The sequence below is a fragment of the Chamaea fasciata genome, unplaced genomic scaffold (assembly GCF_029207755.1).
Source record: "Chamaea fasciata isolate MVZ Bird 193981 ecotype frontalis unplaced genomic scaffold, bChaFas1.0.hap1 SCAF_17, whole genome shotgun sequence".
In the NCBI taxonomy this organism is placed as follows: Eukaryota; Metazoa; Chordata; class Aves; order Passeriformes; family Sylviidae; genus Chamaea; species Chamaea fasciata.
In genome coordinates this window covers 15,359,497-15,373,173 of record NW_027094102.1, presented here as the reverse complement: position 1 = coordinate 15,373,173, position 13,677 = coordinate 15,359,497, and the positions used below count along the sequence as shown (strand labels likewise).

The following is a 13,677-nucleotide window of genomic DNA, read 5'->3' as shown; positions in this document are numbered from 1 at the left end:
AGATATGGTGGAAGCTTCCAGCAGCTCCTCACAGAAGCCACCTCTGTGGCTGCCCTTCCCCCCCCCCCCCCCCCAAAAAAAAAAAAAAGAAAAAGAACCAAAAAAAACAGGCTGAGCAAAACCAACACACCTACAATAACCTATATATTGGTATTTACCTGGGTTAACACATTCAGAGTTGATTAGCAGTACATTTCTCTCCTCCTTAGCAGATATTTTTAAAAGTCTTAGTCCATCTTACACATTGGGTAAAATTACACTTAGGGGAATATTTTCTGACTTTCTACTGTACGGATGACAAAGCCATGCTGAAAGTGAAAATGGATGAGGTTTGGGATTGAATCCATGGTTGTAAATGGCAAGAAAATAGATCTCTGTTCACCTGATGAAAATACCTTTATGGTTTATATATGTATTTGGATCGTGATCTCAGGTTTTCTTAGCTGTTGAAAACTACTAACTCTTTTGTACTTTAACTCATAGATCTGTGTAGTATGTTTACTGCTGTTGTTTGTATTCTCAGCAATGAAGACATCCTACTTACTACAGAGACAGCAATATATTTAAGGTTTTTTAGAGTATCTTGCTTCCAAGATTTAAACCTTTTATTAAGGATATTTTGCTTTATGTCAGTTGAAGGTAGTTTTAACTGGTACTAAAATGTACATGCAAACTGAAGTTGTGTCATCACGTTTGAATATGAGTGCTTTTGTGCAGAAACTGATTGCAGCTTCATTTGCTTAATTCATCATTATCTATTCATTTGAAGATTCTGAAATTCACATTGGAGGGAGCTTAATTTTTACCTCTGTCTTGAAAAAGGAAAACATATCCAACTTTTTGATTGCAAAGATGGATTTTCAGTGGCTCTGCTTTTGGCTTGAAGCGAGCTAATAGGCTGTATGAATCTGCAAAGAAGTGGCTTTCAAAACTGGGCATGGCTATTCTGCAAACTCTTACTTAGGAGCTTTCCCCAGTCTAAATTGCTGGGGCTTGTAACAGCATCACTCATTCTGTTAGAAATAAAAGCAAATTTAGGGTAATTTTCTCTAAAAACTGTACTAAATGGCTATTTTACTCAGGTCTCTTTGAGTCGAGTGGGATTTTTAAGAGATTTTTTAACATTTACCCTTGCTTAAACATGATCAAGATGATTATGTAGCGCCATTGTTTGTGAATGCAGTGTGGTGTCTCCTCTTAAGGTTATATACTTGAAAAGGGAGCACTATTTATCTCAGGGTGCACATCACCTCAGTTGTTCGGAACTTCACCATGAAGTTCTCAAAGTCACTCTTTTATTCTTGTGTACTTCCTGTCACAGATGTCAGCTTCTCTAATGCAGAAATTAATGAGGGCGGGCTAATGCAGGTGGCCAGAAGTTTCTCCAATGTGGTTCTGACCATACCAAAAATTCTGCTTGCCTTCCTGCTTGGTACGGTGTATCTGCCGGGAAGGTTGAGCCTGGTGCAACTTTCAAAATCCTTTTTTTACCCTGTCATGATTTCTGATGCCGCGTAATACCCATGATGCCACCTAACACCTTTGTAGTGCCAGCCTCAGTCTCATTCAGGTGCCTAGTAACTCCCTTTTTTAGCTTCCCTCTAGTCAGTATTAACGTGCTTACAATGGAGACCTTTTTGCAATTATGGTTCTCAGTCTGTGCTCCCGTTTTATCTCAGGTTTTGTGGACTTGCTGCCTGGGCTGTACATAGGCAGTGGCTGATGCAGTTGTTTCTCTGGGTACTTAGCTGTCCACTGAGAACATCTTTCGAAACTGTACATTTTACAGGGTGTGGGGGAGCTTTTGTTAGGTGTATATAGCGTGAAGGTTTTTTGTGTGTGTTTGCAAATTAGTAAGCATCTTTCCTTGTAATACTGTTTGTTTGACAGTTTAAGTTACTTCTGTTGATGCATTTATCACATTCAACACCATTTCATTTCAGCTGTTGTTGATGTTCAATATCAAGATCTAATATTGATATTGATATCTCTTAAGATAGAACTATCATTGTTAGTAGCTTGACTTAGGCAAGTTTTCTATCGGAACCTCATCCTTGATTCCTTCAAAATGTACTTTTGTACAGCTGTACTGATACATGTTGATGTTGAAAAACAAGACCACTGGGAAGCTAACTGCCTTTTTCTGCATTTTTCTGTCTGCAGAGAGCTGCATTCAGACTGTAACTTCTGTCATAACCATGGTTAGACTAGACAGTTTGATACCCTGCTAAAATACACCTTCCTCAGCCTCATCTCTAACTGCCTGTTGTGGATGTCCTTTGGTGGAAATTGGGGTCTGAATGTTTTTACAGTTGGGCAGAGGTTTTTGGCTTCCTGCTTTACAAGTTCATTATTTGTTCAGGGTTATGTCTGCTGTTACAGGATCTTCATTGGTTCTGTTGATAAGAAATAAGCTGTTGCAGTACCTGGAGGTAATCAGAATTACTACCAGCAATGTCAACATTTCATTTTAATTCGCTCATTACTGTCACTTTAGGTCAGAGGTCCAGCTTAAAGTACTGGTATGAAAAGGAGTGGTTAAGTAATGGTCACATGCATGGCTTAGCATTTTTGGAAGAAAATTATTCCCACCAGAATGCCAAGAAGATAGTGGCCACTCACCAGCTGCTTGGTGATGTACAGCGAGTGATCGAAGTCCTGCACGGGCTGCAGCTGAAGATGAGCATATTACAGTAAGCAGTATTTAAGTACCAGCCGGCATGTTCTCCTCGGGAATTAGACTGCAAGTATAAAAATAACCAGAAATTCAGACTTGCATTTGTGCTCTGTGGATTTATGACATTGAATTGCTAACGTGACCTTGGGAAAGGACTTGGCTGCTTGAAAACTGTTTAAGTGGATTGAGTGTAAATGGACAATGTGCATAGAAAGGGATAAACTAACAAAACTAATAATGACTGATTTTACTGAATCACCCAAATACATTTTAAGTAAGAACAGGACCCATTGCACCATTTTTGCAGCACTTGCTTTCTCCATTCCTGGAAATCTGGCCATAGCTTGTCCAAGGGAAATCAGATATTTTTGTTTGGTACAGTATGTTGTTCTGGTGCAGTGGGGTAGTGGTTGCACCCTCAGCAACCTGCAGCACTTCATATCTAAACAAAGGTCATTTCAGCTATATATCTAGAAAATAACATAATTATTTATATAAAAGGGTTTTTTTTCTATCAAGTTAACTTTTCTGTATGGTTTCCTGTTTTAAGTCATCCTTGGGTTCTGATCACTGAAACTAAATTTCTTTAAACTCAAATCCAGCAGTTTTAAATTAATTGAATTCCATAATTGTAGTTTTTTTAGTTGATAAATTACACGGCAGCAGCTATTTGGAAAACAAAGCGATTTTGGCACTCTTTGGACCCTTTCCCTTAATCTGTGGTGATTCAGGAGGTCTACTGACATCTTAAAGCAAGGGAGTAGCCATTTTAACATAGGGTTTTGCTTTTCCATTATGGGATCTTTCATTTTTGGAAACTGAAATGTAAATAGTGTAAGGTCACTCCTTGAGCCTTTTGTTAAAGAGTGACGCTTGAGTTTTAGGCTTTCCAGTTGTGAACTGAGATGTAGGTAGTACTGAGGTACGGAGCACTGGGCCTGTATGTGATGGTTGCTGCAGGTTTTATTCCTTTTCTCTCCCGTGCTGAAGTCAGTGTGATAGCCTGGCTTAATTAAAAGTGAGGTGTAGTCCTGTTTGGAACATCTGGTTAAAAGCTTCAGCTGCTGTTTTCTTTATCATTATATAAATCAGAAGGGATTTGAAAAATTGCTGAATTAGAATAATTACTATATTGTTGATGCAGATCAACAGAGAGAAGATGATTTTACAGGTGCCTGAAATGATTAGGAGACTCTTGCTCAGTGTTTCAAGGAGGTGGCAAAGGACCCAAGGTGACCTCGGCAGTGCCATGGAAGGGTGAACCTTCAGCAGGCAGGAGTTAAAAGGTTATTCAAGTATTAGCATTTGAATTTTCATCCTTAGGTAACTGGTGCATCAATTTTTCAGAAATATTTTCTGTCTTCTGTAAAATTATCCCTTGCTCTGTTCTGAGCAAACCGTAATTTCTTTAGGTGTAGCAGATGAGAGGAGCTTGAGCAGAAAGCTTTGGTAGATGAACACCTGGCTTTTGCTTTTCCAGGCATGCCTTCAGGATGGTTCACCAGGGAGATACATCCTCTCTATGCTAGCACTGGAGGCAGAGGTGCTTCTGTGGAATAGTCTTAGCACATCCCTGGCACTGTATTCACTCTGGTTTCCTCTGAGGGACATTGAAGAAACCTGAGCTGCTGCAGGATGGGTTAGAAGGGAGTTACTACCCCAAAGTCCAGTGGTCATGTTTTGTTGAGTGGTTTGGTGAACAGCTAGAACAGCTGGATCAGCTGAATAGAATAAGTCCATCCACCTTGGCAAGGAAGCAGAGGTGGGGGCTTGAGGGCAGCCACCCCTTTCTGTGCAGCCCAATGCAGGAGCTTTAGAGTCAAGATTTTGCTCTGCTGTGCTCCTGCAGCCTGTAGCAAATGAGCTGCCATTTGAAGATAGCAGAGTATTCTGCTTTGCTCTTCTTTTACTGCCGTTTTGATGCCTGACACAAGGAAAAACGTGGTTACAATGCTCACTTTAAATCTTCTGTTTGTTATGTCTGTAATAATCTGATATCTATAGTTGTCCCTTCTGCTGGAATAAATAGTGTATTAGTCAATTTGAAGACAATTAAAATAAGAATTTTTCTAACAACAGATGAAGGGAACTAATGCCACTGTGGAACACCACTGCAATGTTGGTGTACCATACCTTACAAAAAATATCACACCTAAAATTAATTTCTACTGTTAATACATTGCAAATATTAAAGCAAAATGTTCCATGAAGGGCCAACATTGGTGAGAAGTTGTATGTGTTTATTTGCAACCTACTCTTCAAGCTTTTTCTTAATCCAAACACTTGGCACTTTTTTTGGCTTAATTATTCTTACTTAATTTCATAATTAATTTATGTAAGAGGATAGTTTGCTTAGTCACTTTGGCATTTAAATTGGGTGGTTTACTTCTTTATGTTTGAACAGAAATAAAGAACACCCTGACTTAAAGCTTTGGTGTCATCCATGGAAGCACATCACGGTGGATGAAAAAATCCATGCAAAGCACATCATTCACTTCGAAGAAAACTGTTGCAAAGAGGAGACAGCAAGTTACAGAACTTGGAATGGGACAGTTGAGAAACCTTCAACAACAATTCCTTCTGTGGAGGAATCTTACATTACGAGTGAACACTGTTACCAGAAGCCTCGGGCCTACTACCCTGCCATAGAGCAGAGGCTGGTTGTGGAAACAAGAGGTTCTGCCATGGATGATGGAGTAAACAGAATAAGGGAAAATGGGGATGATACCCTCTCAGAGAGGTTTGGCTGGAATCTGGACCAAGAAATATGCAAAATGGAAAATGAATCAAAACACAATTACTCTAAGGTATTTTTGTTAAAATAGCCCTCTGACAAAGAACAAAGAACCTGCAAACCTCAGCCTTTTTAAACGTTTTTTGGTCTGTTTGTGTTTATTTTTTTATTAGACTGTTAAATTTAAGTTGCCAATAACAATTAAAATTATAAATGTGATAAACCCCTTCCTTTTTATTATAATTAAAAAACCTAGGTTGGCTTCTGGACCTCAAGTTGTTTGAAAATGCATTATGTTCCACTGGTAATTCATTGCTGCTTACTTTCATGTGTTAAATGAAAAATAAACATTGGCAAAGAAAGAGAACAGGCCAAGCATGTATGATACTACCAAATACACTGGTAGGCCAGCTTCTCATTATTTCCATCTTGTTTCCATGTTCCTTCTAATAGCTAAATTAATTTTAGGTTCTTCAGGCAGCATTTCAAGATGGAAAAAAAAGGTGTCAGCCTGAAGTGATTTTTTTTAAGACTGATCACCATGAAATAGCCCTGTATCTTCTTCCTACTGGAGCACTTCAAGTTTAGCTTTTCAATGCTTGGTTCTCACTGTCAGCTCTGTCAGCTTAGTAAAGGCCTTCCTACTCCCCAGTGCAAAAATTTTGCTTCTATTAGTACCAGTGCCTGTGAAATGTGAGCTGAGGAATGTTTAAAACCCTCTGGGAAATGAATAAACCCCCTCTGCCCTAGAACCAGGCTAGGGGAGCAGTGGCTGTTCACCTGGAGAAGGATCCAGAGAGACCTGAGTGCCCCTTCCAGTGCCTAAAACGGGCTCCCGGAGAGCTGGAGAGGGACTTTGGTCAAGGAATGGAGTAACAGGACCAGGGGGAATGACCTAAGGTGAAGGAGTCTAGATTTTAAATGGGATAATAGGAAGAAATCCTTCCCTGTGCGGGCGGTAAGGCCCTGGCACGGGTTGCCCAGAGTAGCTGGGGCTGCCCCTGGATCCCTGGAAGTATCCAAGGCCAGGTTGGATGGGTTTTGGAGCAGCCTGGGATGTAGTGGAAGGTGTCCCTGCCCATGGTAGGTGTTGGAAGTAGATGACCTTCAAAGGCTTCTTCCAGCCCAAACTGTGGTACAATTTTATGATTGCATGAAATACTGAGCTCCATTTTTTTTAGATTAAAGGTTAGGATAGCTCTCACTTCATCCACATATAAGTTGCAATTTGCTGCATTTAACTTCTCTATCAGTTTAAAGAGATTGTGTCATGTTTCCTAGAAGGGCAAATATTTTAGTTCTTCAATCTAAAAGAGCCTTTTTCTAAAGGCTCATATTTCAGCAGAAGGAGAGAAGTAGGGGAATAGAATGAACACTGTTGACGTTGTAGTCAAGTTTTGTAAGAAATGGTAATGCTTGCTTGGAGATGGTTCAGTGAAAATTTTAGTAGAATTTAGATTAGATTCCTTAAGGAAAAATCTGGTTTTGCTCCTGAATTGTTTGCTCTTTAATTGATTATTGTCAGGTGAGAAACAGCCTCAGGGTTCCTTGAGATGCACAGATTCAGTGCAGGTCTTCCAGATGAAAAGTAGCGGGGAGATAACTACACATGTACATGTCACCTTCAGAAAACCAGATGCTTGTGAAGTACAAATAGTTTTTAGCAAAACACCTATAAAAATGTTAGATATTTTTAGATATTTTTCTAAAAATATTTAGATCTTACCCAAACCAGTTTAGTATCTGTATATGGTCTGTGTCTCTTTCACTCACTGGCCTATGATGAGTTGAGCAATTAGGGGGGACAGGGTGAACTCAGGCAGTTTGCTCCCCAATTCTCTTTCACTGTAACAAATATTTAATGTGTGTATTTCTGCTAGGTGAGAGAGTCTGTGTCTAAGAAAGTCTCTTCAGAAGAAGCTATTGAAATGAAATTGCTGGAAAAAGACAAAGAAGGAGTTGTGAACTCACAGCTGCAGTGGCAGCTCAATCTTTTAGCTCATGTGGAATCTCTGCAAGATGAAGTTATACACAGAATGGATTTCATTGAGAAGGAGCTAGATGGTAAGTAGTGTTATTCTAGTTTAAAAAGTAACCTTTTTTTTTTTTAAATGAACTACCTGTTTAAAGCATGTTAACCAGAATTTTACTTCTTCAGACCTACAAAGAGATGAATATTCCATTATCAGTTATCGCATTTCCTAATAGAAAATAGACATGCTGCTGATGGGGGGGGTGGGTTTTAAAACAAAGAGCAGAATTTCACAGAGCAAGTTCAAGTTAGGTCATCTCTAAATAGTTGCATCAGATGGAACTGGAACATCTTTGTATCTTTTTGAGTTTAGGTTTTTGTGATTTTCCAAAACTCTTCAGTGTGTCTGCATTTCTCTGTACTTCATGGCCTTGCTGGCTATATTAACCCATTCTGGGTGGCCTCTTCAGTGCACAAGACTCTTACCCTTTCCTGTCTCTTTCAAATTCTTCACTTAAATGACTTTTAAGATTTCTGTAGTAATGGAAAACTTATAAACGCTTTGTGTTGCACTGATTGATTCAGGGTAGTTCTTTACATTGTTAAGTCTGACCATGCGTAGTGGTTACAACAGCAGCTTTACTTGCAGGGGAATCCAACTTCTGCCCCAGTAAGAGCCCTTTTTTTGTAAGTAAGATACTGAAAAGTTGGACTGTTAAAGGGCTATTTCAGGTAGTGAAGATCAGTCAGGGCTGTACTGCCTAGAGAAGCTCTGGTTCCCCAAAGTTAGACTTCCTGTACCTGCTGCTGAACAGGATCTGTGCAGTGTGTTGCTGCTTAGAGCAGGAACTTTCTTACTCCAAGGCAGGATGTGTCAGTAGCGAGTGATGCTGCTGTCTGCAGCAGGTGCTGCCTGTGGGTAAAATGCACCTGTTGATCTGGTTGGTGGCAGTGGCTGCTCTTGGCAGGCGTATTTATTCTGTCTTCAAGGTTTCATTCTCCATCTGCAATACTGTCAGCATCCCCAGAACTCATCATAGTCCAGCCTGACCACCTTCCTTGTGGGTATGTTACACTCACTTGATGAGTCTTCTGCTCAGTGGGATTTCTTGTTTCCCACTTCAAAGATTTTTGAAGCAGGAGTTCATTTTCCTCGTGCAGCACTCTGCTGGTTTGTGTTTTTGATCTTCATCCCTATTTTGTGTCACCCGGTTCTGACGTGGTCAGTTGTGTTCCATATTGATGATAGATTTCTTTCATTACAATAGTCCCATCCTTGATGGCATAAACTCCCTGTACCACAGTGTTCTTGCCCTGGAATCGACACAGATCAGAGGAAGTTTAGCGTGAGATTTCACAATGTTTGGTCCAGAGTTTTCCTGTCCTCCTCAATCCTAGGAGCAGCAGCTTCTCCCCCCATCCTCATGTGAATTATTTGGTTATGTATCAAAAGTTACTTGCAAAGATTGGTGTGAGGTGTTCAGTTTTATGATTTCTCTAGTAACAGTGTTAAGAATATTGCCTACTGCTTTCTCAAGGTCTACAAAAGATTTAAAGAGTTTTTGTTTTGTGACTTCACATGAGCTGTTTGCTGAGAATTGCAGTAGTGACAGTTCTTGTTTTCTTTGCAGTTCTGGAGAGTTGGCTGGATTACACAGGAGAGCTGCAACCCCCAGAACCACTTGCTCGACTCCCCCAGCTCAAACATTGCATAAAGCAACTGATAACTGACTTGGGCAAAGTGCAGCAGATCGCACTGTGCTGCTCCACGTGAGGCTGGAGAACACTGGGCTGTGACTGCATGCAAAGCTGGAGTGTCTGATGGGAGCAGCTCTGAATCTGTAAATGAAACTAGCATGCTTGTTGCATGGGATGCAGATTGACTTCAGGGACTTGTGAAGTGTTCAAAGAAGAGCAAAAAGGTTATTTCAGGTCTATTAGACGATTGCAGTGCTGTGGAAAAGGTCATCCTCTTGTCTCCAGAGGTTACCTGTTGGTTGATAAGTTACACTCAAATTTTCACTCCTTACAAGTTGCTCATCAAAACGGTAGACTTTTTCATCATTAAATTGACTAAAAATTGTGCCACTGAAGAACAGAGTTCTAAGAGCCAAAAAAGTTTGGTTGACAGGGGTTGTAAATAACTTTGCATAGTTTAAGTGACTCATGTCATGTTTTATTTCTTCTGATTTATGCATACTAGCACTCAGTATTTAATCATTAGGAGATGTTATAACAGTTTCAGGCTTAGTAAGTATGAATGTCCAGCTCTTGACTATAAAGCGTTATGTGAAGGTTTTCAAGTAACAGTGGCCTGACCCACACTTCTGTTACAGTAAATAATGTAGCAGAAGGTCACAGGTGGATTGCACTTATTTCCAGAATAAATGATTGTTTTCTATATTTATCCTGTCACTGTTACATGACTTGGTACTGGGGAAGCCCATGAACGTGGTGTTTATGTGCATTCTTGAGCTCCTAAATCCAGCCATCCTGTGCCTCCTGCAGCAGTTGCTGGTGAGATACGCTTGTTGCAGTAGTACAGAATGCCACCTGGAAAGGACTGGAGCCACGCTTTGAGTTCAGACTGCAGCATGGTCTGTCATGGATGTGATGTATTTTCTACCCATTTGTTAATAATTGCCATTCCGGTTATATTTGGAAATGTAGATTTTTTTTCCAATACTCTGGATGTGTTCATTGTAAAGACTTGCTATGAATGTGTGGTTTTGGGAATCAGTTTCTGTGTAAATAAAGCCTCAAGATCTATGCATGAGGTGCTGTCCTTGCTGACAGTGAGTGGGTTATTGTCTATAATGGTCTGTGTTCACAGAGTCCCTTTTTATACCTTAAGTTTCAATTTTCAGTTTGTATTTACTTTGTGATAGCAAGGTGACAAGGCTGCTGATGTTCAGTCACATTATACAGAACCTTTGGAACATAGTGAGCATTTGAGAGGTTCAGTCTTTCAGCTGCATATCACCACTCCTGAAATAATGGCTGCAACTTTAGTTTTCCTTCACGGAATTGCTGAGTTCAGTTCCCTATGGAACATAGTGAGCTGGTTTTGCAGTGAGAGGGTGTCCTTAAAAAGCTGGATTTGTTACCCTTATTTTATTGTGTGCAATGATACTACCAAAGGATAACATTCAAACAGAGCTGTAATGGAAAGGCCTATACCTGTTCAAATTACTAATTTGGAATATATATCTGTAATGTGTTTATTCTGCAAAGAATAATGAAAACTTGAAATACCCAATATTACTGTAGGAGTTACTGTCTCTACATGGTGAATATTTTATTTCTTTCAGAAGACAAAATAATTAGGCTGCCCTAGGTAGTAACTAAGACTTCTATGCCAAGATTCAGTTCAGAAAAATTTCTCACAATTATAGTTTTATAATACTAAGTTGGTATATAGTGAATACAACGTACCTACAGCAGAACCCCCCCCCCTATTTTTCTGTAACACAGTTGGGATAAAGCTTACATGGTATTTTAAGGATCGCTTGGCTCTCTGAAGATGAGACCAATGCTTATACCATGGCTCATTCCTGTCAGGTACCTGAGCTTGTGTAGCTCTAGAGGAGGTAGCGGTGACCAGACAACCAGAACAGCATCAGAGGAGCGTCCCGGGCAGCTGGTGATTTTCAGGTGAAATAGACCAGAAAAGTTGTTCCCTGGTCACAGTCTGTAAAGCAGGACATGACTGCATGGGAACAGCTTCGTTTTGCTCCAGGCTGAGGGCATTTAAACACTCAGTCCCTGAGCAGGCTTCTTGTTCCAAAGGGGGATTTCTTCTCAAGCAATGGCTTTTGTGTGCTCATTGTGTATTTTCACTCGTCAGTTTATTTTTGCTCAGGGCAGTACTGGAGGTTTGGAAGAAAAGGCAGTTCCCATGAGTAGATCAAGTTGCAGATCCTGGAGACTTGCATCCCTTCAGTAGTGCTGGGGAATCCCTTGCAGATAAAGACTGAAAATATTTATTTTAAATAGAGTAGTACTTCTCATGTTCAGGGAAGATTCTTCATTGTGCTCTGCCTGGATTAATTTCTGTCCCTTTTATTTGCAAGTTTCCTCATTGTTACTTTTAGTCTGGACCAACTGTTCAGACTGACAGGTCACTTTTTGTTTCTTTAAATCACTGGTAAGTGAATGCAACATGGAGCCTTGATGAACTGAGCAAACATTGCACTGTGGGTACACACGTGTTTGTTGATGCACTATTAGAACCAATGGGCTGTACATAGAAATTTGTTTTGGAGCAATATTTGCAAAACTTGAAAACTTCTGTATCTTCATGTTTGGAATAAATAAAAAATAGGTTTTTGTTGGTTAAGTCCTAGTAAAGTCTTTGTTTCAGTTAATGATAACTCAATAAAGCAATTTTGGATTTTTTTCCTTCACATCACTTTGAAATGCAAGTACTGTAGTTTGTCAGGTATATATATCTCTTAACTGTTGCTGAAGTCTGAAAATTACTGTTTTCCAGATCTATGTTATATAAATATCCTTCATAGTGTGTTGGATATTGTTAAATGGGGACCTCCTACTTTTTGTTCCCAAATCCTAATATATGTAATATATTAGTACCTAGGATCTGTGATCTGACCCTAATTTTTGTTCTATTTGGACGAGCAGCCTGTCAGGGGCAGCCACAGCAGCTCAAGGCAGAGGAAACACAGCATTAGCAGTGGTGTGAAGCAAGGAGCTCTCGATGCAGTTGAACAGTCCATAGAAAGTACATGGGGAGAGGAGGAAGCTGGGGAGGGCTGAAGAAGCAGTGTACCTGGCCCAGGGTGCCTGAAGGCAGGGGCAGGCATTGATGAAAAAGATTCTTGTGAAACTTGATTTTAAGGCTGGAGGGTGCATCACTGCTGGAGCGTGGCGTTTGAAGCTTGGAGACTTGGCCCACTGGTGGCAGATCCCAGCACGTCTCACTGCTTGGTGTCATCATGCAGGTCTTTGATAATCACTTAAATGTCAAAAGCGGGTTTTGAAGTTGTGGTCTGAATTTGAAATAATTCAATGGGATGTGTGCTGTGGCTTGTCATGTTTTGATGTCCCCTCTGATTGATTTACTTGCCTGATGTGAAGGTTTCTGTAGATGCAGACTCAGAGAAGGAGGCAGCTCTCAGTCAGCTGTCAGCCTTCATGTGAGTAGAGTCACTATGTTCTCGCTGTTATTTGACCAAAACCTCATCTGTAATTACAGGATATGCTGTTGACCATTGTCCAGCCCGTGGATCACGTTGTAGATAAGGTCATATGATGATTGGCTCTCACAACTGAGGGATGAATATTGTGTGTATGTAAAAAGACGTTTTATTGATGTATGGTTATGTTACTGTAGTTTGCTGTTTAGATGTCCTCTATTCTCCCCATAGTCCCCTTCCCCCCCGCCCCGTATTGTTGCCACCGGACAGCCTGGGTTGTCACGGACAGGTGGAGGGAGGGCGTGTACATGTACCCCTTGCGTGGGGCAGTTGGGGATAGCGAAAGCTTGTTGCTAGGGGGAGGACGTGGCATGACAGCACCGGTCTCCAATCAAGCTGCAAGGAAGTCTCCACCTGTGGATGGCAAAGAAGAGCTGAGTGACGGACTTTGGGAGGAGCCAGGGTTGCCTGACGCAAAACCCTGAGTATAAAGGGCAGAGCAGCCATTTTGTAGGCGAGCTCCTGGTTGCCGGTCACAAACTCCCAGTGATGCTGTCCTTTTTCCTTATTCAGTCATTTGTTATATTCTGTTGAGGTTTAATAAACCTTTGAACTTGAAAAGTGAGAGGCTGTTTCTCACAATGTTCATGCCCATTCCAATGGCCAGTGCCCCATCCGTGCTGCTGCCACCTGCTGCTCCGTCCAGCTGTGGGAATGCTTGTGACTGGTCCTTGCTCTGATTTCCCAGTGGGGTTCTGGTGCACTGCAGGCTGTTGTAGTTGTTCAGCCGTGTTTCACAGCTTTGTGCTAATCCTTCAGGTTGCACAGCAGTTCTTGTGAATGGAAAAAGCTTGTTACAGCTCTTGTTTGGGTAATACCTTCTGTAAGTAACCCAGAACAAGGTCCTGTTGAAACAGGTTAATAGTAAATGTCACTTTTTTTTTTTTTTCCTTTTACAACATAGAAGCAGACAGAAAAACTGAGAAGAGACCAGCAAAACTGGGATTCATCCTGCCCTGCTGTGGAGTTTTCCTGCTAGTGGTGTTTAGGTGCTGTTGGGGTGTTTCAAAGGAGAGGCTGGAAGGGGCTATGGAGCCTTGCAGTGCTTCGTACCTAATTCTGAGAGGCTGTATGGGCT

At 40.9% G+C, this 13,677-nt stretch overlaps 1 protein-coding gene across 5 annotated transcripts in view; it reads left to right on the top strand.

Annotated features, from left to right (window-relative positions):
- Nucleotides 1–11,722, top strand: part of PHF20 (PHD finger protein 20) — a 70,964-nt gene extending 59,242 nt beyond the window's left edge. For all 5 annotated transcript variants that reach the window (XM_066198988.1, XM_066198985.1, XM_066198987.1 and 2 more), the window contains 4 exons: nt 2,498–2,693; nt 5,082–5,484; nt 7,292–7,475; nt 9,015–11,722. In XM_066198988.1, coding sequence (XP_066055085.1) covers nt 2,498–2,693; nt 5,082–5,484; nt 7,292–7,475; nt 9,015–9,157 — 926 coding nt within the window. In that variant the 3' untranslated portion in view covers nt 9,158–11,722. The remainder of the gene's footprint in view (nt 1–2,497; nt 2,694–5,081; nt 5,485–7,291; nt 7,476–9,014) is intronic.
- The last annotated feature ends 1,955 nt before the right edge of the window (nt 11,723–13,677 follow it).